This window comes from Callithrix jacchus, chromosome 2 (assembly GCF_049354715.1).
Source record: "Callithrix jacchus isolate 240 chromosome 2, calJac240_pri, whole genome shotgun sequence".
NCBI classification, from domain to species: domain Eukaryota; kingdom Metazoa; phylum Chordata; class Mammalia; order Primates; family Cebidae; genus Callithrix; species Callithrix jacchus.
Genome location: NC_133503.1, coordinates 49,366,402 through 49,393,167, shown reverse-complemented (window position 1 = coordinate 49,393,167; position 26,766 = coordinate 49,366,402). Strand labels below are relative to the sequence as shown.

Sequence of the window (26,766 nt, the reverse complement as noted above, 5' to 3'; positions counted from 1 at the left end):
TGAAGGATTTCTTATAATTTATTTCACGTAACCTCAAATTACATAAAAGGTGAATGACTTGCTTTTTCACGATCCACATTTTACTTCTTAAATAAAGCAGCATGATACAGAACAATCCATATAGTATGATTTCATTAAAACAAAGACATGCCTATGTTGGTCTTTATACACATGCACATACTCCATTCAAATGATTCTACAAGTCCAGAAGGACCAAGCTGTCACTAGGGCTTACCTCTGGTGTGTAGGAATGGCAGAGGCAGGAGGGTAGGAAGGTGTGCATATGTGCATGGGAGGGCTATGTGGGCACACACTTTCACATTTTACTCCTTGCTTATTATTTTTGTTTTTCAGTAAGCATTCTTTTTTTCTGTTTTGCAACACCAGCAAAAGTCACATTCTCAGAAGATGAAAGAATTTTCTTTGGGTAGAGAGGGCTCCCCACCAAGCTCCTTTTCATACCTGGTGGCTGCAGTTACCTTCCAGAGCACAGCGGAACCAACCCACGGCAATCGGAGTCCTTCTTTCTACTTTTCAGACCCTTTCACCTCATGAAAACCTGGCTTTAAATGGCAGCGCCCAAATTCAAGAGAAACACCAATTGCAAACAATTCTAAAAGTCAGGCCATTGGGCCCTTGGGACCCAGAGGGGAGTGAAATACCAGAGCAAAAGGAAAATGTCATCACTGTCCTACACACCCTGGGAATGAGCTGGACTCCTGACCTTGCCCATCACCCCTAGAGAGAGACAGGGAGATCCCTACAGCAACGAGAGGCTCTCCTTCTGGCTTCAGCTTCACTGACCCCCCAGTGACATCTTGAGCAGCCAGCTTCTCATGCTGCCTCCAGCGCAAGAACAACTTTTCCAGCCTAGAACAGCGGTTGCATGAAACCTACCATTGATTGAGCCCCTATTATAAATGCGCCCTACACTGTGTTCACAACAAACCCACAAAGGAGCTTTTATACTTGTCCTCATCTTGCAGATGGAGAAACGGAGGATCGCAGATGTGAAATGACTTGCTCAAGTTCACCCAGCTAGCTGTGACAGTTAGAACCCATCCCATCCAGTCTGACTCCCAAGCCTGCACTCAGCTTCTAAACTCCAAGGTGGGGCACCGCAATCAGATGACTTCAGAGTGAGTGGGTACTGACCACCCAGTGCAGTGAAAAGAGACATCCATTGGAATCAGACAGATTCCCATTTGGTCTCTGCCCCTGGACAAGTCACTTCCTCCATTTGAGCCTAAATAACCACATCTGTAAAAAGGGGACAACAATATCTTTCTCCTAGGGTTGTGCTGAGAATTAGAAATAAGATATGCAGAGAACCTACCGGCAGCCCTTTCTCTCCATTCCCGTGGCCTCGTCCCTTGTAGGCTTCCTGGCTTCCGGCATTACCCTTCTCCAATCTGCACCCCACACAGCGCCCAGACCCATCACCAAAACTTTCCCCATTTCCTTAGTAAAGCCTGCCCCACGCTACCCTCACCCGCTCCTCTAGCACAGCCTTCTTCCTTCTGCAGAACACTCTGCGCCCCTGCTCAGTTCCACATTTTTGGACATGCTGGTCCACTTTCCAGGAATACCCTCCCCCCACACCCCTTCTCTTCATGGACTCTGACTCCTCCAAGGTTCCACTCAAATCCTCCAGGAAGCTTCCAGAATCCCACCCCACACCTAGGGTTAGGGACTCATTCCTCTGTCCCACACTTCGTTCCTCATTTGTCAATAAGCATGCTTTAGAGGACATTAAGATGATTTCGTGCTCTATAAATCTGTCTGCGCTACTGTCTTTTCCTCCTCGAGGACTGGGCCTGGCACAGTGTCTAGCACACAGTCAGTGCTTAGGAAGTGTTTCAAGCATGAATAGATGAAGACCAACTGCATCTCTGTAAAAGGAACATTTGCTAATTATTTCAGTTATTCACAGGAAGATGGGCTGCCGGGGAGTACCCTGTCACCGGGGGGAGTGTACACTGCAGGAGCAGGGAAGAGCAGAGGTGTGGATGTGAATTCCAAATGACACAAACCATTGATAAGGTATGCTGGAATCATCTGGAGTACTGGTTGCTATTTTTCCTTTTTTGAAATGGAGTCTCACTTGTTGCCCAGGCTGGAGTGCAGTGGCGTGATCTCGGCTCACTGAAAGCTCTGCCTCCTGTGTTCAAGCAATTCTCCTGTCTCAGCCTCCCCAGTAGCTGGGATTACAGGCATGTACCACCATACCCAGCTAATTTTTGTATTTTAGTAAAGACAGGGTTCCACCATGTTGGCCAAGCTGGTCTCAAACTTCTGACCTGTGATCTTTGTGCCTCAGCCTCCCAAAGTGTTGGGATTACAGGTATGAGCCACTGTGCCTGGCCCTGGCTGCTATTGATAATACAGATTCTTCGATTCAGGAGACTCTGATGCTGCAAGTCTGTGACAGTCCAGCCATCTGTATTTGGAACACCCCCAGGTAATTTTGAAGCACACCCATGTTTTGGGATTACTGAACTTTGTGACCTCTGAGGCCATTTGCAGCAAGGTTTTGTGTGGGAAGGCCCTTCTTACATTGTAAAATGCTGTCCATAAGTCTTGGCTCCGGATGTTACCAGGCCCCCAAGACTGGGGAACTGAAGATTCAGGCTGGGGCTACAGCTCCTCAGACTCTGGGAGGTTACGGACCCAGCCCTGGGCCACTCTGTTGAAGCTGGGTCTGAGGCGGAGGAGTTCCAAGCCACTGAGGGGCTCCGGGATGAAGGGGGTGCCTGGCCTGGGAAAAGCACCCCCCAAGAGGGGTCCTCCAAATGGCACCGGGGTCCTGGAGAAAGAGAGAAGCAGAAGAGGTGGGCTGTGTGGGACAGGGACAGCAGGACACTGACATGTGGGTCACCACGTATGGGCCCTTCCCTGCCTCGCTCTGAGTCTCAGTTCTCCCTTCTATACAGCAAGATTGTGTACATCTTAAGAGGTTTTTCCAACTTTGCTCATTTCCAAGTTTGCGCCTACTTGGGTGGCTCCTTGCTTAGCAATAGAAATGAAGCTGATGGGGTGAGAACTGATTTGTCCTAGGCAAGACTAAGCTCCCCTTCAGTAAGCTTTGCTTAGGACAAAAGACCCAAAAGTCGAGAGAGAAGAGAGTGTTAGAAAGAGCACTGAAAATCAGGGGGAAATTGCAAATTACAACAGACATTCCATTTCTCCCCCAGGAGACTGACACAGTGAAATAATTTGATAACGGAGCAAAGTTGGTGAGGTGGCAGGGGCAAAGTTTCACACGTGCTGCTTGTTAGAGGGTAAGCCAGTGCTGCTACCGCAGAAGACAATCTGGCAGGATCTTTCTAACTCAAAATGTGTGACCTCTGTCACCCTGCCTCTCCACCTCCGAGCATATGGCTTAGGGAAGCACAGACATGCAGGCACTAGGATGCAGACCTGAGCAGCACATTAGTGACAAACAAGAAACAACCCGTGTGTCCACTAGCAGAGAAATGGGCAAGACAGATACAGCATGTTCACATGATAGAAAACTATACAGCAGCCTGGTCACAGTGGCTCATGCCTGTAATCCCAATATTTTGGGAGGCTGAGGCAGGCAGATCACCTGAGGTCAGGAGTTTGAGACTAACCTGGCCAACAGGGTAAAACCCTGTCTCTACTAAAAATACAAAAATTAGCTGAGTGTGGTGGCAGTCACCTGTAATCCAAGCTACTTGGGAGGCTGAGGCAGCAGAATCGCTTGAACCTAAGAGGCTGAGGTTGCAGTGAGCTGAGATTACACCATTGCACTCCATCCTGTGAGACAAGAGTGAAACTGTGCAAAGAAGGAAGGAAGGAAGGAAGGAAGGAAGGAAGGAAGGAAGGAAGGAAGGAAGGAAGGAAGGAAGGAAGGAAGGGGAGAGAGAGAGAGAGAGAGAAAGAAAGAAAGAAAGAAAGAAAGAAAGAAAGAAAGAAAGAAAGAAAGAAAGAAAGGGCAGAGAACACTACATAGCAGCTTAAAAGGAAGGACCTAGAGCTCTACATATTAGTATGGCAGATTTCGAAAGCATACTATTGAGTAAAAAATGCAAGTTAACGGAGTGAAATGCAAAGTATTAAAACACACACACACACACACACACACACACACACACACACACACAAATGCCATTCCCCCTACAGGAATACAGCTGCCCACACAAAATGTTCTGAGCCCATACAGGCCAGCCTGACAACTGTGTCACCTTTGGGAAGGCAACTGTGTTTGGAGGACAGTGAGCAAAGGGGTTCTACACTTATTTGCCTAACATGTTTTAAAAGAGACTTTATGTATGTGATTTTAATAATAATGTTTTTGTTTTGTTTTGAGACATAGTCTCGCTCTGTCACCCAGGCTAGAGTGTAGTGGAACAATCTCGGCTCACTGCCATCTCCGCTGCCTGGGTTCAAGTGATTCTCCCACCTCAGCCTCCTGAGTAGCTGGGATTACAAGTGTGCGCCAACAAGCTCTGCTAATTTTTGTATTTTTAGTAGAGACGGGGTTTTACCATGTTGGCCTGGCTGGTCTTGAACTCCTGACCTCAAGTGATCCACCCACCTCAGCCTCCCAACAGGCGTGAGCCACTGCATCTGGCCTTAATACTGTTAGTTAATTTTAAGAAAAATAAAAATCATTGCTCGTATTGTTTTTCCAGCAGTCTGGGACCAGTGGGAAGAGGAGAGTGCTTGCCTCTGGGGTGGAAAGACAAATCTCGGGCCAGGGCGTGGGTCTCAGCCAGGAAGGCATTTCTGCCTGGACCACCCCAGTTTTGGTGGCAACAGCCAGGCCTCAGAGGAACAGGCTGGCTAGTGTCCAAGCCATGCAAGCCTTACAGTCAGGCCCTTGACCGGGAGCCCAGGACCCTGGATGCTGAGCCCATCTTGGCCACCCAAACTGCTGTTTCTCTTCTCCATGCCTCAGTTGCCCTTTCTCCCTCAGAAGAGGTCTGGGTGCAGTGCTCCCTAAGGCCCTCTTTCTGCTGCCGGGAATGTGCCTTGCTGTCATACTTGAGGCATGAGATCAGGGGGAGATGCAACCTGAGTGGCCCAGCCTGGAAGCTGCCTGCCAGGATTGAATGTCTGCCGAGGGTTTCAAACCACTGGGCAGGCAGGGTCTGAGGGCCCAGGAGGAGAACTGGGCCTAGCAGGCGCTGTGGGCAGTCCTGCCTGGCGGGGAACCCCAGAGTGTCTGCTAATGGCTCCTGACTCACACAGCGCCTGCTAGGCCCAGTTCTTCCCATCGGGACCCTCTCTGGCTATTCAGATATTTGAGGGCAGTTAAATCCCTCTGGAGCTGTCTCTTCTCAAGGCGGTCACCCCCAGTTTCTTCAGTCCTTCCTCACAAGGTCTATTTTTTCAGGCCTAGCCAGGCTCCTGTGCCCATCTGTCTTAGACAGACAGTCTCCATGTGTGGTCTGAGCAAATGCCAGAAGAGCTGGACCGTGGTGTCCTCTCTGTGGACTCCCCTTTTCCTCACTGAATGCAGCCCAACCAGAGGAGCATATTCAGAAATAGCATCAGAGCAAGGAGGCCAATGCAGCTGAATTGCACGCTCGGCCCAAGGCTCCCTCCAGTGCCAAGCTCCTGTCTTGATTCCTATGGTTTGTTTTCAGGCCCCCAGTGCAGAATGCTAAATGTATCTCTTTCCAGCTCTCCCCTGGCCAAACCTCATCTGAGCTGTAAATAATAATCATAATAGCTACGGTCTGCTCTAAGTTTCTTACTCGCCAGAAACTTCACCTGTGGCTTCTCATGTCATCTCATAGCAACCTTATGAAGTAGGTGCTGCAAACCCCTCACTTTACAGGTGGGGAAATGGAGGCTCAGAGAGGTTACCTCACTTGCCCGAGGTCGCCCGGGCAGGCCTGGGGTCTGCATTTAAGTCCAAGTGGAGGCCCCATGCTCTAAACCTATATGGGCCACTGTTGTGTGGCCCTCCCTCTGGCGTCCAATGTTTCACTGCCACTCTCCATTTTGGGCCACCTTCAAAGCCACCTTGTTGGTCTCTTCTAGGACATTAGTGAAAGGAAAAGCCGGGCTGGCCTCCAACTGCTAAAGTCTGGGGACTCCTCGGGGAAGGACACAAACCTAGATGTTTATCAAAGAAGTGGCACACAGCAGTACGGAGAACAAGACCCTGGGCTCTGAAGTCAGACAAACCCAGACCCGAACCCCAGTCCTGCTGGTGCTCCCTTGTTTTGTGGCTTTGGCCGGGTTATTCCTATTCCCGAGCCGCAGCCTCCTCATCTGCAGAGCAGGAAAACTCATAGCACCTGTCCACCGTGTCCTGGAGAAGATCCAACGGCACCTTCACTCTTCATTCCTCCCACGTTTACCGAGCACCTTTAGGTTAGGCGCTGTTCCAGCCAGAGTTCAATGAATTAGAACGCGCTGGGGACAGAGCCTGGCCTGCAGAAAGTGCTCAGGAAACTCAGGCTCCTCCTGTGACTGTGACTGGCTCCCCGCCCCTCCCAGTTTGCCCCCGAGCTGCCCGCCCAGCCTTACTTGTTGAAATTTCGGTAGTCGTTGGGGTTAGAGGTGTGACTTCGACCATCGCTCTGGTAGGCCTGGTAGCTGACGAACTCCTGCCAGGGGCAGCGGTAGCCCTTGGGGATGGCGGTGTGGTTGAACTTCTCCGGCGGGACGCCCTTCAGCGGCTCCGCGTAGCCTAGGGGCGGAGGGGATGTGGGCGTCCTGGGCTTCCACCTCAGTCCCCACCTCCATCCCGCGGACGCGGTTGGGGAGGGACGATCGGAGTTAGGGGAGGGGAGCGGTGGGATGGAATGACACAGTTGCTCCAGCACCGGAGACTCTTCCCCATCCCAGGAAACACGTTGGACTTCAGTGAGGAAGCCGCGAGTTCGCGGCGCGGTCTGCAGTCTTGGCCTTGGCTGACTCGCTGCGTGGCGCACCTGGCGCTCGGCACGGCGCCCCTCCGGCGCGTGGTCTGGCGAGTGGAGTGCGCGCGTGCGCGTGTGTGTTGGGGAAGGGGGCAGATTCGCTTTCTGAGTCCTCTTCCTGCCCCATAGGGAGCACACCCACGCTTCAGGCGTCCCAGCCCTGGTCCTGGGACCCGAGGAGGACACTCACCTGGCGCCAGGGCGCTGGGGCTGGGGACCCACCCCGCAGGGGCGGCAGCAGGGTTGGTGTCTTCAGGACCCGCGAGTGAGGCCCCGGGTGAGGCCGGGAAGATGTGGAGCTCCGAGCGGTAGTTCTGCCCCTCGGGGCCATTGGCAGTGGCCACCTGGGCACAGAGGCGTGCTCTCAGAGGCCACCGACGGCCTCCTTTCCCCAGCCACCCGCCCCTTCCCGCAGCTTCCCTTCCAGGAATTTCCCCTCCATGCTCACCGTCCCCGGCTCTGCTGTTCCAGTCACTTTCCTCTTGGCGCTACCGGCCAGCATCTGAGAGCGAGGGGGTAGAATAAACCCCAGAGAGACTCAGCGGGGCAGAGGACCAGGGAGAGTTCTCCCTCCACCAAAAAAACAAAAGGGTGGGGGGAGGCAAGAATCCTAACGCCCATCATCAGGGAACAAGGATGAGTTACTAGTTTACAGCGCTAAGCCCAGTGCCTGGGACCGAAAAATACTCGATATGTGTTAAGAGAAATACTCGATATATGTTAATTGCTATTGTAATGCTAAGTCTGAGCAAGATACTTAATTTCCCTGAACCTTAATGTCCATCTCTATAGAATTAGGATGATGGTGCTGAAGATCTACCTCAGAGGGGTCTATGAGCATTAAATGAGATACCTGCCTCCAGTATCTGGAACTGTCTGCTGCCTTTCTAAAGCAGAGGGAAGAACCATTCTTGCCTTTCTTCTCCACCAGCAGATTATTCCATGACCTTTCTCCTTCCTCCAGTGGGAAGAAGAAAAAAGGGTATTCTACATTTTCCATCTCAGATCAGGCCCAAGCCTGAACTAGATCCTGCCTGCTGCAAATTTAGCCTCGAGTACATGCCTGTCTCAGCATCTGTTGTTGTTGTTGTAGGAGTCAGCATGCCTGTCTTCGCATTTTTTTTTTTTTTTTTTTTGAGACGGAGTTTCGCTGTTGTTACCCAAGCTGGAGTGCAATGGTGCGATCTCGGCTCACCACAACCTCCGCCCCCTGGATTCAGGCAATTCTCCTGCCTCAGCCTTCTGAGTAGCTGGGATTACAGGCACACGCCACCGTGCCCAGCTAATTTTTTGTAATTTTTAGTAGAGACGGGGTTTCACCATGTTGACCAGGATGGTCTCGATCTGCCAACCTCGTGATCCACCCGCCTCGGCCTCCCAAAGCATTTTTTTTTTTTTTTTTTGGTAGAAGCCAGAGTTCCTTCACTTCAAGTCTTATCCTCATCCTCCCAATCCACTTAGTTCTGTATCCAGGGAGACATGCCTAAAAACATAACACTTTTCAGCCAGACGTGGTGGCTCATGCCTGTAATCCCAGTACTCTGGGAGGCCGAGGTGGGTGGATCATTTGAGGTCAGGAGTTCGGGACCAACCTAATCAACCTGGTGAAACTATGTCTCTACTAAAAGTACAAAATTAGCCAGGCGTGGTGGTGCATGCCTGTAATCCCAGCTACTCGGGAAGCTGAGGCAGGAGAATTGGCTGAACCAGGGAAGCAGAGGTTGTGGTGAGCCAAGATCGCACCATTGCACTGTAGCCTAGACAAGAGCAAAACTCTGTCTCAAAAAAAAAAAAAAAAAAAAAAAAAAGGATAACACTTTTCAAGGATCACACAGAAAGGCAGGGACTAAATCTGGTGGGCACACTGCAGTCCTCAGCCTGGCTTACCGTTTGGTTTTAGGCTAATCACTGGCTCTCTATGGGCCTCATTTTCCCCGAGAGCACAATGGTGGCTTACTCACCGCCCGCTGACTTGCTGCTAACTCGAAAGTGAACTTCTGCACACGGCGCTGCCTCTTCTGGAAAAGGAGGGACCCTCTGTTGTTGCATAGTGACAGCTCCTCCATCATCAGGTCCTGGGGCACGCTCAGCTTCTTGCCCAGGTCCAGTGTTGGGACTGCCAGGAAAGGCCAGAGTGGGCTCTCACCACCCCCTCCCCCATGTGCTCCAGGCCTGGTCTCCCAAGGCACCTCCTCAGCATGGCATGCAGTGTGTAAGAATGCCTCTTTCTCCCCAAGCTTGCCAACACCCAACTGAGGCAAAAATGACACCTCAGAGTTTAATTTTCATGTGTTAGTTGCTCAGTGAAGTTTAGCACTGTTTCAGAAGTTCTTTGGCCATTTGTATTTATTGCATGAATTCCCTGTGTAGGTCTTTGCCCATAATAGTGGAGGTAGTGAGAAATGGTCAGATTCTAGATTTTTTCTGAGACAGAGTCTTGGTCTGTTGCCCAGGCTGGAGGGCAGTGGTGCGATCTTGGCTCACTGCAACCTCTCCCTCCCTGCTTCAAGCAATTCTCCTGCCTCAGCCTCCCGAGTAGCTGAGGGATAGCTGCATGCCATCACACCCAGCTAATTTTTGTATTTTTAGTAGAGACAGGTTTTCACCATGTTGGCTAGAATAATCTCAATCTCTTGACCTCATGATCCGCCTGCCTTGGCCTCCCAAAATGCTGGGGTTATAGGTGTGAGCCACCGCACCTGGCCCAGATTCTAAAAATCGATATATTTTTAAAGGTAAGCCATGGGTATGGGGAATGAGAGACAGAGAGGTTGAGGACGACCATGAGGTTTCTGGCCTGAGCCTGGGGAAGGATGGAGCAGCAGCTCACTGAGATGGGGAAGGCAAAGGGAGGAGAAGGTTCAGTTTTAGACATGTGCCCTTTTAACTTTAAAATAGTCTTTTATTATTATAAAAAAGCATATATGGGCCTGGCATGGTGGCTCATGCCTGTAATCCTAGTACTTTGGGAGGCCAAAGTGGGTGATCACCTGAGGTAGAGGTACAAGACCAGCCTGGTCAACATGGCCAAACCCCGTCTCAACTAAAAATAGAAAAATTGGCTGGGTGTGGTGATGCATGCCTGTAATCCCAGCCACTCCAGAGGCTGAGGCTGGAGAGTCACTTGAACCCAGGAGGCGGAGGTTGCAGTGAGCTGAGATTGCACTGCTGCACGCCAGCCTGGGCAGCAGAGTAAGACTCTGTCTCAAAAAAAAAAAAAAATATATATATATATATATAGAAATGCTGAAGAAAGTTAGAAAATACACATATCAGACAAAAAAGAGAAAAATACTGTTATCTATTACCCGGAGATTGTCAGTCTTAACATCTTAGTGTATGCTCTTTCATGTCTTTTTCAATGACTATATTCATATGAGGTTTTAACCAAAATAAAATCATAGCACACGTTTTGTAACTTGTTTTTATCACTTAAAGATCTCCACCTTTCCGAGTACCTAATATCTAGTCCCTATGCAAACTGTGCTAATTATCTCCAGAACTGGCCACATTAGGTTTGAGGAGACTTGCAGGCATCTAAGTGGTGGTGCTGAGGAGGGAGATAGATGTGGGAATCTGGGTCACGGGAGAAAACCGACCTGGAGGTGAAAATGTGGGCATCATGAACTTTTACGGGTATTTGTTATTATTTTTCAATGAAGAACATTACATTTATTTCTTTTCTCATCGTGGGAACTAGTCTTTAGAGCATTTAGATGATTTTCAGGGTAATGACTGTTCTTAGTAGTTTGGGACCCATCCCTATCCTTTGTGCTTTTCCAACCAGCAAAATCCAAACTTTCACGTTTGGCCAACAAAGGAAACCTTTTGCAGGACGGCGGGACAGAATGGTGAGGACCTTGGCAGGCAAGAGCCCTGTGTGGTCTGCCTGGTCCATCTCTAAAATCGGATACACATACATTCACATTCCAGCTCCATAAATGATATTTTAAGCTGGGAGGCTGAATGAGATCACAAAGAAATGAGAGTAGATAAAGAGGACCAGAGACGGAGCCCAGGGCCTCCAACATTGACAATGAGGCAGTGAAGAGGAACCAAGCCAGGAGCCTGGGCAGGAGCAGCCCACAACGTTGGAGGAAACCAAAGAGGATGGCGTCCTGGAAACAAATGACGAAAGCATTTCAGGTACGATAGAGAGATTAACAGAGTCACATGCTGCTGATATGTCAAGAAAGATGAGGGGTGAAAATTGACTATTATATTTAGTAACACAAGGTCATTGGTAATCTTCACCAAAGCAGTTTCTATGGAGTGTTTGGGTGTAAAAACCTGACTGGAGAGGGTTCAAGAGAAAATGGACAGAGGAACAAGTTAAACCATACCACGAGGAAGCAATAAGCCAAATCCAGGACGAAGGATATTCTACAGGACAACTGGCTTGGTTTTTCAAACAAGTGAGTGACATGGAAAAAAAGGGGCAAAGGGGTTGTTTTAGATTAAAGGAGATTTAGGAGCCATAGCAACCAAATAAAAACTGTGGCTCTTGTTTGGATCCTGATGAAAACAAACTAGGAAACTCAACAAGGTTGAGTACGGACTGCTTATTAACTGGTATTAAATCATTTGTGCTAATTTTGTTCAGTGTGCTAATGTCTTTGTGGCATATAAGGAAACACCCTTTTATTATTTTGATGTATTCTGAAGAATTTGCAGGGCAAAATGACATGCTTTTTGGTAATAGCTTTGAAATTTAGGAATGAAGGAGGGACCATGTACTCTCTCTGTGTGTGTGTGTGTGTGTGTGTGTGTGTGTGTGTGTGTGTGTGTGTGTTTGGAAGCTGACTAATAAAATGTCAGAGAGAAAGAGAGGATTGGTAAGAAAAATACAGAGAACTGTTTGGAGGAGTTGGGCTCTAAAGGATTCTGGCTACAGACAGCTATGGGATCAAGAGGGGTTTGTTTGTTTGTAAAGATGGAGAAATTACAGCATGTGCATTAACTGATGGGAACATCGGACAATGCAGTAGAGAGAGGTGAGAATTGCTGAAGGAATGTCTTTGAGCAGGAGTGATAGGAGAGCCGGGTGTCCAGAGCCCAACCAGAGGAGCTGGCACCAGGCAGTTGTGAGGTGAGTCCATCCACAACCATCCGTGTTTGTGGAAGGAAAACCACAAACACGGATACAGATGCAAGCAAGTCAGCTGTGGCAGAGGATGCTCCTAGATGCTCTCTCCTGGTTACTTTGTTTCTCAGTAGAATAAGAAGCAAGGACTTTAGCTGAGAATGAAGTTGTGCAAGGAGGTATTGGAGGATTGAGGAGAGGGGTCGCCAAAGTCATTAAGAGAGTAGCATGGAAGAGTGAATGAACTAGGGAGACAGACATGACCACTGGACAGCACTGGGGGTCATTCGGGTGCTGTGATTCATGCCAGTCAATGGACACTGATTTTTTTTTTATTCTTTCAACAAATACATAAAGCATACTTTATATGCGCTAAGAACAGAAAGAAATCCACTATAGGCCAGGTGCAGTGGCTCATACCTGTAATCCAGCACTTTGGGAGGCAGAGATGGGCAGATCACTTGTGGTCAGGAGTTCAAGACCAACCTGGCCAACGTGGTGAAACCCTGTCTCTACTCAAAATACAAAAATTAGCTGGGCATAGTGGCGCATGCCTGTAATTCAGCTACTTGGGAGGCTGAGGCACAAGAATCACTTGAAGCCAGAGGTGGAGGTTGCAGTGAGCCGAGATCGTGCCACTGCACTCCAGCGTGGGCGACAGAGACTCTGTCTGAAAAAGAAAAAAGAAAAAGAAGAAAAAAAAATTCGAGTATAAATTAATTGGAGGGGAAAGTAAGATTCAGAAGAATAAGTATTCTAAAATTCCATTTACATTATACTTATATATATTATATAAGATATGTATATAGTATATAAGATATATATATGGAGAGAGAAAGAGAGACAGAGTCTTTCTCTGTTGCCCAGGCTGGAGTGCAGTGTGTGATCTTAGTTCACTGCAACCTCTGCCTCCTGGGTTCAAGTGATTCACCTGCCTCAGTCTCTCAAGTAACTGGGATTACAGGCATGGGCCACCATGCCTGGCTAATTTTTGTATTTTTAGTAGAGATGGGGTTTCACCATGTTGCACAGGCTGGTCTTGAACTTCTGACCTCAAGTGATCTGCCCACCTCGGCCTCCCAAAGTGTTGGGATTACAGGTATGAGCCACTTCCCCTGGTTCCCATTTACATATTAAAGAATAGGTATGTGTTTGTGCATGCAGTGAAAAATATGAAAGGAGACATGCCAAGGAGACATGCCACCATAGCAGTGACCATGGGACATACAAAGGAGGAAGGCTGGAAATTGTTTACACTGTTTTGTTGTTACTGTTTTTAACAAGAAAGTGTACTGCCTACTTAAAAATATGAAAGAATAGTTATAACTAAATACATAATAAAGTGCCCTCTGCATCATATTCTCAAATACTTTACAGATGAGCTGAGCTAAATATATATATATATATATATTTTTTTTTTTTTTTCTTTTTCTTTTTTTGAGATGGAGTTTCATTCTTATTGCCCAGGCTGGAGTGCAATGGTACCATCTTGGCTCACTGCAACCTCTGCCTCCTGGGTTCAAGTGATTCTCCTGCCTCAGCCTTCCGAGTAGCTGGGACTACAGGCACACACCACCACGCCCAGCTAATTTTTGTATTTTTAGTAGAGATAAGGTTTCACCATGTTGGCCAGGCTGGTCTTGAACTCCCTACCTCAGGTGATCTACCCACCTTGGCCTGCCAAAGTGCTGGGATTACAGGTGTGAGCCACGGTACCCAGCTGAGCTCAATGTTAAAATAAAAATAAAAATGGGCAGGCATAGTGACTCACAACTATAATCCCAGCACTTGTGGAGGCCAAGGTGGGTGGATTGCTTCGCTGGAGGAGTTCTAGACCAGCCTAGGCAATATAGCAAGATGCTGTCTCTATTTTAAAAATAAAAAAAGATAAAACCTATTTGACCAAGTAATTCTATTTCTAGGAATTTATTCTCAGGGAAAAAGTTGAATAAATACATCTAAAGATAGATGTACAAGAATGTTTATTGCAGTGGGGTTTACAATTGTGAAAACTGGGACCCAGTCTTGTGGTGGATGCTGCCCAGATGCCCCTCATTAGTGATTAATAGTCCACACCACCACCTTCTACAGAGAACTGCCAGTGGAATGGACGCTGCCACAGAGCCCTTGCCTCAGGTGGGATGAATTCTGTGGAGCAATTCATGCTCCAGAGCTCCCCACAGGATTACACTGAATGTGGACAGTCACTGAGCCCACATCCTTGCTCAGCAATACCCCACCCTAGGCTGCATTCCTCCTTTCCTTCTGAGAGCACTCTCTCAATAAGCCACTTGCACAAGGCTCCTCTGGTTCTGCCCTGCAGGATCTCACCTGAGACAAGCCTCATGACCACCGTTAGGCATTGATGAAATACACATAATGTGTCCAAACAGCAGAATGCTGGCAAGCGCAGGGAATGAAGGCGTGAGATAAATCATACTAGGATGAAATGCTGCTACATTAAAAAAAAAAAAAAGCCAAAGAACACAGCATGTAGTGTTTAGCCCATGTGTATGTATGTTTTTATAAAGACATTCACATATGAACAGAAGAAGAATTTACATAAACATGTTAACAGTGGTTATCTCCAGATGGTTCCATTATGACCAACTTTCACTTTCAAAGCCTTTCATGTCTATTTTGTCTGATTAAAAAAATTTTTTTAATGTACGCCAAGTCAATGGCAAATGAATTACTTTTAAAAAGTGATGTATTATGTATTATATTATCCTGTAACCATGTAATAAAGAAACAGGGGCCAGGCGCGGTGGCTCACGCCTGTAATCCCAGCACTTTGGGAGGCCGAGGCGGGTGGATCACGAGGTCAGGTGTTCAAGACCAGCCTGACCAACATGATGAAACCTCCTCTCTACTAAAAATACAAAAATTAGCTGGGCATGGTGGTGGGTGCCTGTAATTCCAGCTACTCAGGAGGCTGAGGCAGGAGAATCACTTGAACCCAGGAGATGAAGATTGCAGTGAATCGAGAATGGGCCACAGCCTGGGCGACAGAGTGAGACTCTGTCTCAAAATAATAACAACAGCAACAACAATAATAATATTAAAGAAAGAGCTCTGGAGACAAAGACACCTGGAGTTACACTGCAGCTCTGCCACCTACCAGATGTGACCACTGGCTCCTCTGACCCTCAATATTTTCATTTCCAAACTGAGGATAATATCAAACTTACAGAGTTGTTGTGGAGGTGAAATGACACAAAGCATAGAGGATACTTTTCTCTTAGCAAAGTATCTGCCACATAGTAAGCATGCAACGATGGTAAACATTGTATGGTTTCTACTTTACAGTGGCTGCCTTTAGGTGGTAAGATTATGAGATTTATTTTTTCTTCCTCCTTTTGTTTCAAAATTGTCTTTAGTTAGGACCTTTCCAATAATCAACAAGTTATATATTTCAAGTCTTGGATGAATGATGTGTCTCCATATTTGGGGGCCTGTAATTAATTAACTCCCCAAGAGAAAAGAGAATGCATTGCTTGACCCTTCTAGTTAGAGCGTCAATACTCATCGAGTGTGCATGTTTTAGCTACAAAATCAGGGCAGGGGAAGAAACTGGTCATCAACAAAAGGAGGCAAGAACACACAAAATAGGTGAAAAGGATGCCACGCACAAAGTCAAAAAATATGATTGACTCCTTAGAACCCTGAAGGCAAATGTACCAGCCCTACTTCAGGTCCCCTGAGATGGAATCGCTGGGAGTAGATGCTGGGAGTCTGTATGCTTAACCAATATCAAGTCACTACGATTCACACTGAAGCTTGCGAGCTCTGACTTAGTTGAAATTTTTTTTTTTAGACACAGGATCACTCTATTGCGCAGACTGGAGGGCAGTGGCACAACCATAGCTCATGATAAGCCTCCAAATCCTAGCCTCAAACGATCCTCCTGCTTCAGCCTTCTGAGTAGCTGGGACCACAGGCATGTGCCACAATGCCTGGCTAATTTTTTTTTTTTTTTTTTTTTTTGGTAGAGATGGAGTCTCACCATGTAGCCCAGGCTGGTCTCAAACTCCTGGGCTCAAGCAATCCTTCTACCTCAGCCTCCCAAAGTGCTGGGATTACAGATGTCAGCCACTGTAACCAGCCCCTGAATTAATCTTTAAAATTCCTGAAATGTGGCCGGGTGCAGTGGCTCACACCTGTAATCCAGCACTTTGGGAGTCCGAGGTGGGTGGATCACGAGGTCAGGAGTTCGAGAGCAGCCTGGCCAACATAGTGAAATCCTGTTGCTACTAAAAATACAAAAATTAGCTGGGTGTGGTGGCACACTCCTATAGTCACCGCTACTCACTCGGGAGGCTGAGGCAGGAGAATTGCTTGAACTTGGGAGGGGGAGGTTGCAGTGAGCCGAGACCACCATTGCACTCTAGCTTGGGTGACAGAGTGAGACTGTCTCAAAAAATAATAATAATAAAACTAATAAATAAATAAAATACCTGAAATGCTGTAAAGTAGACCAAATAAACAGATTCCAAAGTTATATCAAGAGTTCCTGAATAGGTCTTATAAACTTGATAAAAATGAATTAAACTTTTTAAATGAAATGATAGAAATGATTTATTCATTTGATGAGTTAGCATTTAAGCAAAAAGTTTTGTATCCAAATGGGCAACCTGCTCTTCCCACCCTGCTCTACTCTCTCCACTCCCCTGTTAGCCATGGGGCCTGGCTGTCCTGGCCCATCCAGAGGCCTCAGTGAGACCCACAGGAGCAATAGGCAAGGGCAAGCATGTGCAGAGCTTGCAGCCACAGGTAGGGCTGAAACTGGGACCGGAATCTCCAGAACTTAATTTGGGGCTGAGATGGGGCCTTAGATGAAGCCAGGGTCATTTTAGCCTCAGCTCCTGGGTGGACAGAGGGACAAGACCCCTCCCGGTGCCTCATAAAGCTTCCCAGCCTAGGCGGCAGATTCCACAGGCACTCCTTCAGGCTGGTCTGGAGCTCACACCTGTCTGCCCAGGCCTGGGGCCAGCAAGCCAGAGTGAGTGCAGCCTGGGAGCGAGGAAAAGATGGAGCCTGAGGAAAGCATGAGGCTAGACCCACCTTACCTGATTCAGTGAGGTTCCCCATGGCAGCCATCACTGGCCCCTTCTGCTCCTTGGGGATCATCCTGTAGAGGAGAGACCCCATCAATGGACCAGGCTGCCTCTATTTCTCCCCAGACCTCCTTCAAGTCCCTGGCTCACCCTGCCCCAGTCTTGAACAGCTTCAGCCCACCACAAAATCACAAGCAAGGGATGTCTGAACTGGAAGGGCCTTCAAGGTCACTGTGCAGAGAAGACTGAGGCCCAAGGGAGGAAGAGGAAGGTGCCCAAGTTTGTACAAATCTATTTTCATGTTGCTAGGGAAGCACTGTCTCTTTAGGGGTGATTTCTAGGGCCTTTTCCCAGCTCTGGCATCCTGATCAGATGGAGTGTAGGTGCCTCGGGCACCTGGGTGGGGCAGGCAGGGTCCCAGGCACACTATCATATGTTGAGCCTTGAGAGCCCTATTTCAAGGCCGAAAGAGGTTGGAGGCTTAAGTTAGCGGAGGGGGAGCATGGGCTAGGCTGGGGTTACACTGGGGTCTGCAAGGCTGGTTGCCCCTCTCATCCCTGGCACTTGTTTGGAAGCTGAGAGTTGCATGGTATCCCTGTAGGCAGTCAGCAGTCTGGTCTAAGCAAGCAGAGAGAACCATCCCCCAACCTCCCCATCTCCCCATTACTAGGCTAACTTCCATGGTGTTCTCTTCTCCCTCATCCCTTCTCTTCCTCCTCCTCCTCCATCCTCCCATTTGTATCTCATGGCACTTTCCAGAAATCTTGGAAGAGATTTGCAAATAAAATGAGGTCCAGAGCCCTTAACTGGCCCAGGTTCCTTAACTTGCCCCCTGGAGAAGAGGCAGAGCCTTTGAGCCCCTTGGCTGACCACGCACCCTGGTACCCTTCTCGTTTGCCTCCAGGTTTTTCTATACTCCTTCCTTTAGAAAACAATCTGCCTTCACCTGTACCCCCAACACCCACAAGGGGCCCTGGGCTAGTGGGCACTGTGCCGTGCAACTGGAGTCTAGTGGGTGTCCCTGACTTCCTCTGTAACTGAACAAGTAGCTCTCCAGCTCTGCACCTCAGTTCCTCGGTCTGTAACATGAGGGGGCTGGGCTAAATCATGGAGATCCATGGACAGGCTTTAGGGCGTTCATAACCCAGCTAAAACAGCATGCAAAAATGAGTATGTCTACATGCATTTGGGGTGAGGGTCATGGGATGATTGAGAATGCCCCAATCGTGACTGTTTAGGATTCCACACTCCACAGATCTGTTTCTTGATAAACACTTCCTTTACAGAAATTCACGGACACTGGGAAGAGTCTTTCATTTTTCAGACAGAGAAGCTGCTTCCCTCTACTGCCTAAAAATCCCAAAGTATCTATTCCTCACCTTTATTACTAGACACGTCCTCCCCATTTAATGCAGAGCAACCTAGAGCTTAGAGTTCCCATCCTCCTAAACCAGGATCTAGGTTTCCAGGAGGCCCCACGGTCCCCAGATCCACTGCAGGGCCCTTCCTCTCCTGGTGACGGAGCTCTAGGGATTGCCTCATCTCCTCTGCCCACTACCATGAGTCCCCCAAGCTCCCTTAGGATGCTGGTACCTGAGAGGATGGGACCACAGTGGGCAGGAGGGAATCTTAGACCCTCAAGATTAACACCTCTGTTGGGAAGCTGAGAGTTGTGTGGTGTCCCCGTAGGCAGTCAGCGGTCAGCAGTCAGTAGTCAGGGAGCAGGGTGTGCCCTGTAGCCAGCTCTTGCTTTAGCTGATGAGAATCATTCCTGCCTTGCCGTGGGTCACTGCCTTATTTCGGGCTGCAATAGGAGCAGGAGTCAGATGCTAAAAGCATCAGACCCTAGGGAAGACAGGTGCCCTGGCAACAGGCCTTTGCAGACAGAGGGCTTGCACCCACATGTACGCACATGCTCACATATGCACACACCAAAGTCACCTGGAAATGCTGAGGGTCAGCTGCTGGTAGCTTCCTCTTGTTAACTGTTATATCCTTAGTGCCAAGAATGGTGCCTGATAGAACTCAGTAGATATTTGTCAAATGAATGAATCGACGGATCGATAGATGGATGGATGAACTGTTCCCCAATATCTTTGACTTATTCTTTTCTTCCTTCCTTTCTTCTCTCCTGCCTTTCTTCTTCTGTCTCCTTCCTGCCTGCCTCTTTTCTCCCTTTCTCCCTCCCTCCCTCTACCTTCTCACATTTCCTGAGCCTCTCTTTAAGGCTGAAAATAAATAAGGCAGGGCTCTGTCTTCAAGGAGCTCAGCCAGGTCAGATTCAGATGGGTAAACAAGCTTTGGGAAAGGCTCTGGGAGAGCCCAGGGGAGGGAGTTACCAACTCAGCCTGGCCTGGGGGTGAGAAGGCTTCCCAGAGGAGGACACACTGGAGTTGAACCTTGAAGGATGAGTGGGAGTTCACTGGGCAGAGAAGGGGCACGGCAGGCAGTGGACATGTCACCTATGAAGATGGTAGTGGGCTGGCAAGTAGAGCCAGAGCTGGAGGCAGTTCTGAGAGATAAGCCCAGACAGTGCGGGTAGGGGCCAGATCCTAGCAGGCTTTCTAAAGGAAACTGTGTTGATAAAGGATTGCTGGTGAGATTAAAGTAGTGAAATGGAGTGATTGGATTGGCATTTCCAAAGATACCTTTGCTGCTGTGTGGAAATGGGTTGGAGGGGGCCAGACTGGAGGCAGGAGGACCAACTGTCGCCAGGTGAGAGATTGCGTGGCTGGATCAGGGCAGTGACAAGGGGATGGAGAGGAGAGGGAGTTAAGAGGTATTTTGAAGAACCCCGGGGCCTTGGTGAGGAACTGGACATGGGCAGTGAGGAAAGCGAGTCCCACTCCCCTGTTTCATGCTTGGGAGGAGCAAGTGGAGTGGGGGCAGACACCGAAGTCAGTTTGGGATGAACTTGGCTTGAGGTTCTGGGGAACTGGGATGAGAACACCAGTAGGCAGTGAGACACTGTGCTGTGGTGAGGCCCCAGCCGAAGACAAAGATTGGGACCAGGGCACACACACCACTACTGGGGAAGGGTGGGCCTAGTGAAGATGGCTGGGCGCAGGGTGAGGAGCACCTGTGTGAGTGCAGGCTGTGGCTGGGGCGGATTTCTGACACCTTCTCAAGACAGAAACCTGGATTCTGGTGTCCACTGCCCTTAGCTTCCTGGCCCTGGGTGGGCCCAAGCTTCTAGAGAGAAAGAGTGAGGTGTGTTCCCAGGGCAAGCTCAGCTTCACCTGAGAGTAGGACCACAATCCCCTTCTCTGGCCAAAGGACCCCACGTCAGGAGAGGATGCCTGATGGCCCGTGTCCTCACCTCTTGGGGTTGCCTGGTCTGAGTCCTCGCCTCACTGGGGTTGCCTGGCTCAGAAGAGACCTTTCACAGTGACTCCTTTCCTGCCCAGGCACCCCTGCCTGCCTTGAGGAAACAGCCCCAGAGCACAGACCCCTGACCCAGCTTGGCCCTGCCCACTCTGGTAACAGTACTCTGTGGTCAGGGCCCTGACAATACCACCCTGAGACATTATCTAGACCAACTCTCCCCATCACATGGATGGGAAAGCCGAGGCCTGGAGGAGTGGGCTCACTCAGGGTCACCTAGCCAGGGACTTCTATGGCCTCAAGTTGTCCATTGTTCCCATCTCTCGTGGATGCTTGAGAGATCTTCCCATACTACCATCCCATGTGTCTCAAATATTCCCTGCTGCCCAGAGTCCCATGGACTTGGGGTGAAGGGCACCAAACACAGCTGAAAATGACACAGGAGGCAGAAGGATGCAGGACGCATTTATTGAGGGCCAGAGCTGAATTCTACAAGAGGCAGGACACAGGCAAGCTCTAGCGGGTTAGAGGAGAGGATGGGGAGAAAGCAGTGACAATGGGGGAACAGCTAGGGGCTGCCTCCTGCCAGCCCTTTGGGAAACGCAGATAGAGGTGGATCCTCTATGCTGCTGCCTCAGCCAGAGGCCTGATGGTGTCACTTCTCTGCGAGGGGCCCTTAGTCCCAGTCTCCTGTGCTACAAGGGATCCTGCAGCAGGTGGAGGCTTTGGGAAATACAGTCACTCATCATAACTGAGTAAGAGCACCTTCTCATCTTCGCACCAGCAGGAGCAGTGTCCTCATTCCTGAGGCCCAAGGAGTCCTCTAAGATCTCTCCTTTATTCTAAAGCACCCCATCCCCACCCGATCTTCCATACTGACCCTAACTCTCTCCAGCCTCACTTGGGGGTTCGAGATCTAACATCACCCTGATGCGTGGGTAAGTCCCAAAACCACACTGTCCCACACCTTATGCAACATCCCAGTATCCTTTCACCTACATGCTTTTGATCCTCAGCCAATTCCTGCCCCACAGTGGATCCCGAAGCTAATATTCTGAACCTCTAGAAGGCTCTACCTGCCAACTCTGGAAACTACAGAACTCAGCCATATCCCTCCCTGACTCCCTTGTGGGGACTGGAATCAGAGCCACCAAGGTTTAAGGAACCAGTGAGGGCCTGCAGCCAGGCTCCCCAAGGTCACTGGGCACTGGGCAACAGCTAGGTAAGAGTGCACTGGGGAAGGGATGGGGCAGGACAATGTCTACTTTTCTGAACACTGGAGTTGAGGTCTGACGCTGAAGAAGGGGACATTTCCCAAGGGGGCAGAAATAACAGGCAGACCCTAACCTAACATCCTGTTCACCTACCCAAGCTCATTGGCGCCTGAATTCAAGCCCAATTAGCCCATCACCACTACCACCCACCCCGGACTTCCTAATACCATGGAATGCATTTCAAGACTGGAAGAGACCTCAGAGGTCATCTGAGCCAATCCTGCCCCTGGCTAGAATCTCCTCCTATGCATCCTGTCCATGACTTTCATATTTCCCATAACTAGTAACTCTACCTCTCTCTTTCCAAATAAGCAACCCCAAACTGAGGGCGATCAGGTGAAGCCACATGGTAGCTCTGTATCTCTTCTCTCCCCAGCTCAGCTTTGAGCCCAGAATCTGCCATGAATGGGCTCAGAAGGAAGAGATGAGCTGGAAGCCCAGGCCTGGGCCTAAGGAAAATCACTGCCTTAGAGTTCTCTTATGGCTGCAGATAAGATGTCCCCGGCAGGCTGAACTGAAGTGAAGAAAGTAGTGTGACAGGGACCCGGAGAGAATTTTCCTGCCTCTTCTCTCCAGAGGGGACAGTGGGACACCTTGAGCTGGCCTGGGAGACCTCTCTAAAGGTCATTGTGATAAAAATAGAGCTTGTCTGAGAAGGGATGGAAAACAGCTGCTCCTGCCTGGGACTTGGTGCCAGGGAGCCGGATGGTCAGGCCAGTGCCTGGACATGGGACATAGGCCTGGGATCTTCTGAACACACCCCACTTGCCAGACTCCAGAGAGCAGAGCCAGGAGGGGAAGGAGGAGTATGGAACTCTGAAGGTGGCAAGTCCAGGGGTCAATATACACACTGCCCTGCCTCATTCAAGGCACTAATTAGTGTGTAAAAGAGTGTGTGTGTGTGTGCGTGCGCGCGTGTGTATTGATGGGAAGGGGAATTTTGACATTTGTGAACTGTCTTGGCCAAAGCCACCATTAAACGGATGGGACCGCTGAAGGTCAAACCAGGAAGGGTCTTACCCGGGGTCACACAACTGAATGAGAGCAGGGGCTAGAACTCAAGCTTGCGTCCCCAACCCATTCCCAAGCCCAGAGCTCTCCTCTGCTGACCCCTCATCTCTGGGGCTGCCCAGAGACCAGAACATTTGGATTCCCCAGGTCTGATGAGCCTTCTTCTGGCTCTGCCCTCCTGGGGCGGGGTCGGGGGATGGGGCTCTAGGTGGTGCAGGAGGCCTCGGCGGGGAGGCTGCCACGCTTGAGCCGCAGGCTGCCGTTCCACCCGCGGGGGCAGATATTGTAGCCGAGGATGCCCGGAGACTTAGCCCCGGAGTCCTCGGAATCGAGGGACACGTCGGAGTCCGTGGGCGAGCGGCGATAGAGGAAGGGCCTGGGAGGCGCGGGCAGCGGGCTTCGGGGACTAGTGCAGGAGGAAGGCCCCGGGGGCAGCGGGCTCCGCAGGATGGGCGCGAACGCTGCCCGCGGCACAGCGGCCGGGCCGCGGCGGGCGGGCTGCGGCGAGCGCATGCGCGGCGGCGGCGGCGGCGGCAGCGGCGCCCGCGGCGGGGAGAAGGGCCGCAGGCTCTCGGTGCCCGCCGGCCGCGGGGAGGCGCTCTTGCGCCGGGCCGCGTTGATGATGTTTCGCGCCAGAAGCGCCTGCAGCTGGCGGCTGGGGGGCCGCGCCTCTGTCTCGGGTCGCAGCGGGGACACTGAGCGCTCGCTCCACGAGGGAGACATGGGCGGCGGCAGCGGCGGGGGGCTGCTCATGCTGCTCCCGCGGCCTGGCTCCCACGGCCCCGGGCTCACCCAGCCGTCCAGGCTGCTGGGGGGCCGGGACGCGCCTGGCGTCCAGGGAGGGGAGGTGGGCAGGCTCTCCCGGCGGTCCTGGGAAGAGAGCAGAGGGGGTGGGGCAGGCATTAGTGCTGGGGTCCTCCACATCGGGCTTTAGGAAGGGACCGAGTCCGATTTGTCCATTACACCGAGAAAGGAAGCCACCGACCAAAGTCAGGTAGTGCCTGCAATAAAACGCAGATGCCCAAACTCTCAGCCCAGAACTCTTGATGAGTCCCGGGGGTCTTGTGTCTGCCCCGGTGTTAAGAATGCTCGCTTTGGAGACAAGCGCCTTAACTGACTGACTGAGCTTGGGCAAGTTATTTCACCCCTCTGGGCTTCAGTTTCTGCTTCTGTAAAATGGGGTGTGATAACAGTACTTACCTTATAGTGTTGTTGTGACGGTTAAATGAGATAACTGATGGAAAAGAACATTACATATATCGGCACATTCCTAAGTGCTCAACAGATGTTGATTACCATAAAGAAATACTAGAAGGACTGGGTGCGGTGGCTCACGCCTGTAATCCCAGGACTTTGGGAGGCCGAGGTGGGTGGATCACCTGAGGTCAGGAGTTTGAGACCAGCCTGGCCAACATGGCAAAACCCCGTCTCTACTACAAATACAAATATTAGCTGTGATGGTGGTGCATGCCTGTAATCTCAGCTACTGGAGGGAGGTGGAGGCTGAGGCAGGAGGATGGCTCGAACATGAGAGGCAGAGGTTTCAGTGAACTGAGATTGTGCCACTGCACTCCAGCCTGGGCAACATCAAGACTCCGTCAAAGAAAGAGAGAAAGCGAGAAAGAAAGAAAAGAAAGAAGGACTAGAAGGATACACATGAGAGTAACCAAAGTGGTCACCTGTTAGGAAAAGGGGTGAGAATAGGAACGGGGTGGGTGCAGCTTGAGGCACTGGGAGCTGCTCTGTCTGTGGCACATCCTGGGAAGCTTTTAGTCAGGCTAGCTGAGGGAGGCTTCAGTTTCCCCATGACTTAGGGAGAGGAGCTGGGAGGGAGGTCCTGGACCAAGGACCACATGGGAAGAACTAGAAAGAGGCTGAGGCTAGTGTCTCAGGGCCAAATGCCAAGTCGGGTGGGCTCTGGACGTCCTCCCTCCCATCTGACCACAATGCCACCCTGATCAGGAAGGTAGGGGCTAGAGCTCATGACCCAAGCCAGTTAACAACAACCACTGAGGCAGGGGAAGCCGGCTCCTCAGCCAGGAGAGTAGGCTGGAGCAGGGAGATGGGACTAAGGCTTTTTAATATGTTACCTCTTATATAAATTTAGATTTCTGAACCATATGGATGTATTATCTATTCAAAATTAAAATGCAAAAATATTGAATATTATTATTAAAGCTGGACTTAGGGAAAGACCCTCTCAGCCCCAAACCCCTTGCCATGTTGCCATGTGATCTCATCTTTTCTTGGATGTCTGAGCAGGGAGGAAGATCCCCCTGACAGATGGAAATACAAAAGGAAGTTGGGTCATTCCTCCCTAGGCAGCACACACCCCTCACTGAGCTTTCTCACAGCATGGGGAAGGGAGTGTGATTTTAGAGAGGCCAAGATGGTGAACAGCTTTGAGGCTATGAAGCACTGCTCTGCGATGCACGGCCGTATCTGTTCCTATCTACTTAAGGACTTTTCAGTCTACAAATTTCCTTCTCATCCTTTATCTCATTAGGTTTTCACAACAGATTAGTGAGGTAGCTGGCATTACCACACCCATTTAACAAATGATGAAAATGAAGCTCGGGGTGTAGATAACAATCTAGTGTGTCCTGCTCCCCCAGGAAGTGTGTGTGCGTGTGTGTGTCTGTGTTTGCGCACACACGCGTGCTGCTCAAAGGCTACAGGTGTAAGCAGTTTGAACTGGTTTGAAAGTGGAGGACTTGGGAATCCCTGCCTAATGTGTATCTCCTGAACTTTCTTCCAACTGTTCACCCAATCAGATTCCAGCAATAACCAGTCCACCTTGCCATTCAATCCAATCCACTAGGAGTCATGCAGCAGAGTTCAGAGCAAGCCAGTCCATTCCGTGCTTCCTACCCAATCAAAATCTAGTACCATCCAAAGATGCATTCTTTCATCCAATCGGTGATCAGCCATAACCAAGCCAGTCATCCTCTCATCCAACTGAGAGTCTTCTAATTCCTCCCAATCTGAAGGAAATAGACACCAATTGTGTGTTTTATCCAAACAGAATGTAGCAGCTGCTAGATGAGCCCAGACTCAGATATGGCACCCTTTAACCTAAAGAGGAATGTTATACAACAGCCTGAATGGGATATTTTTCATGGGACGCTAATGCCAGAGTGACTCTTAGAAACTCCCTAGGGACATCCAAGTTCCCAGTCATCAAGTGGAGAGTTAAGGCTCGGCCTGGAATCCCACTCTTTTCCTCCCAGGTTCAGAATTGGGGTCAGAATTGTGTATACATGAGCCAAAGACACTGGGAGCTTCTCTGTGTCTGTGGCACATCCCAGTCAGGCTGGCCCCGGAAGGCAGACCCCACAGTTTAGGGAGAGGAGCTGGGAGGGAGGTCCCGGCTCCACGGCCAGATGAGAAGGACCAGAGCCAAATGCCAAATCAGGGTGGACTTTGGCATGAATCAGGTTGGGTTCTGGCATAACCCAACACCTGACCACAGTGCCACCCTAAGTAGGGAGGTGGGGCCTAGATCCAAGCCAGTCATGATCCAAGCCAGTCAACAACCACTGAGGCAGAGGAAACTGAGGTCATCAGCCAGGAGAGTAGGCTGCACAGGAGAGCCATGATAGCTACCTAAAAATCTCTAAAGCATTGTTTCTGCCTTTGGTGGCCACAGGGGGAAAGCTGGGGTCAACAAGTGGAAGGAATAATAATTCAGCCAAGACTATAAAACAGAATGGCTCAAACAGGGGTTGAATGTTGAGGGCAGTGGTAAGCAGCTCCTCATCATCTGGAGATGGGCCAGAGCCTGACCTCATCCTAACAGCCATGCCTGGGCACTGACTCTGTATGTACATTTGGAGTGGGGAGTGTGCACAATATGAAAAGGCTTCAGGAAATCAGAACTGTTCACTTTCTGACAGAGAGCTCAATGCACCCTGCACACCAGAGCTCCCTGGGAATGCAGGGGGTGAAAATTCAAAAAGTAGCAGCCACTCAACCCGGCTCCAGACCCAAAGCAGGGCACATGTGTGGGGTGAAGGCATGAATAGAACACAGTCAACCCTGGACCGTAAGAGACCAAACAGAGCTTCCACACCACCTTCTGCCATCCTTTCACTGCACAGAAGGGGAAACTGAGG

At 50.0% G+C, this 26,766-nt stretch overlaps 2 protein-coding genes across 7 annotated transcripts in view; both read right to left on the bottom strand.

The window, feature by feature from the left end:
* On the bottom strand, nucleotides 1–19,189 carry MYOZ3 (myozenin 3). Of its 2 annotated transcripts, XM_035288610.3 has the most exons (8): nucleotides 18,984–19,189; nucleotides 18,636–18,846; nucleotides 17,055–17,116; nucleotides 8,864–9,018; nucleotides 7,351–7,404; nucleotides 7,093–7,246; nucleotides 6,508–6,670; nucleotides 1–2,806 (listed from the first exon to the last, which is right to left on the bottom strand). In XM_035288610.3, the coding sequence occupies exons 3-8, from the start codon at nucleotides 17,113–17,115 to the stop codon at nucleotides 2,638–2,640; spliced, it is 756 nt and encodes a 251-aa protein (XP_035144501.1). In that variant the 5' UTR covers nucleotide 17,116; nucleotides 18,636–18,846; nucleotides 18,984–19,189; the 3' UTR covers nucleotides 1–2,637. The 2 variants fall into 2 exon arrangements, with proteins under 2 accessions (XP_035144501.1, XP_002744416.1); XM_002744370.6 differs by lacking the exon at nucleotides 18,636–18,846.
* A 1,622-nt stretch (nucleotides 19,190–20,811) lies between these two features.
* SYNPO (synaptopodin) overlaps nucleotides 20,812–26,766 on the bottom strand; it is a 70,245-nt gene continuing 64,290 nt past the window's right edge. For all 5 annotated transcript variants that reach the window (XM_078363041.1, XM_078363047.1, XM_008987917.5 and 2 more), the window contains one exon: nucleotides 20,812–23,521. In XM_078363041.1, the coding sequence (XP_078219167.1) occupies nucleotides 22,856–23,521 (666 nt within the window). In that variant the 3' untranslated portion in view covers nucleotides 20,812–22,855. The remainder of the gene's footprint in view (nucleotides 23,522–26,766) is intronic.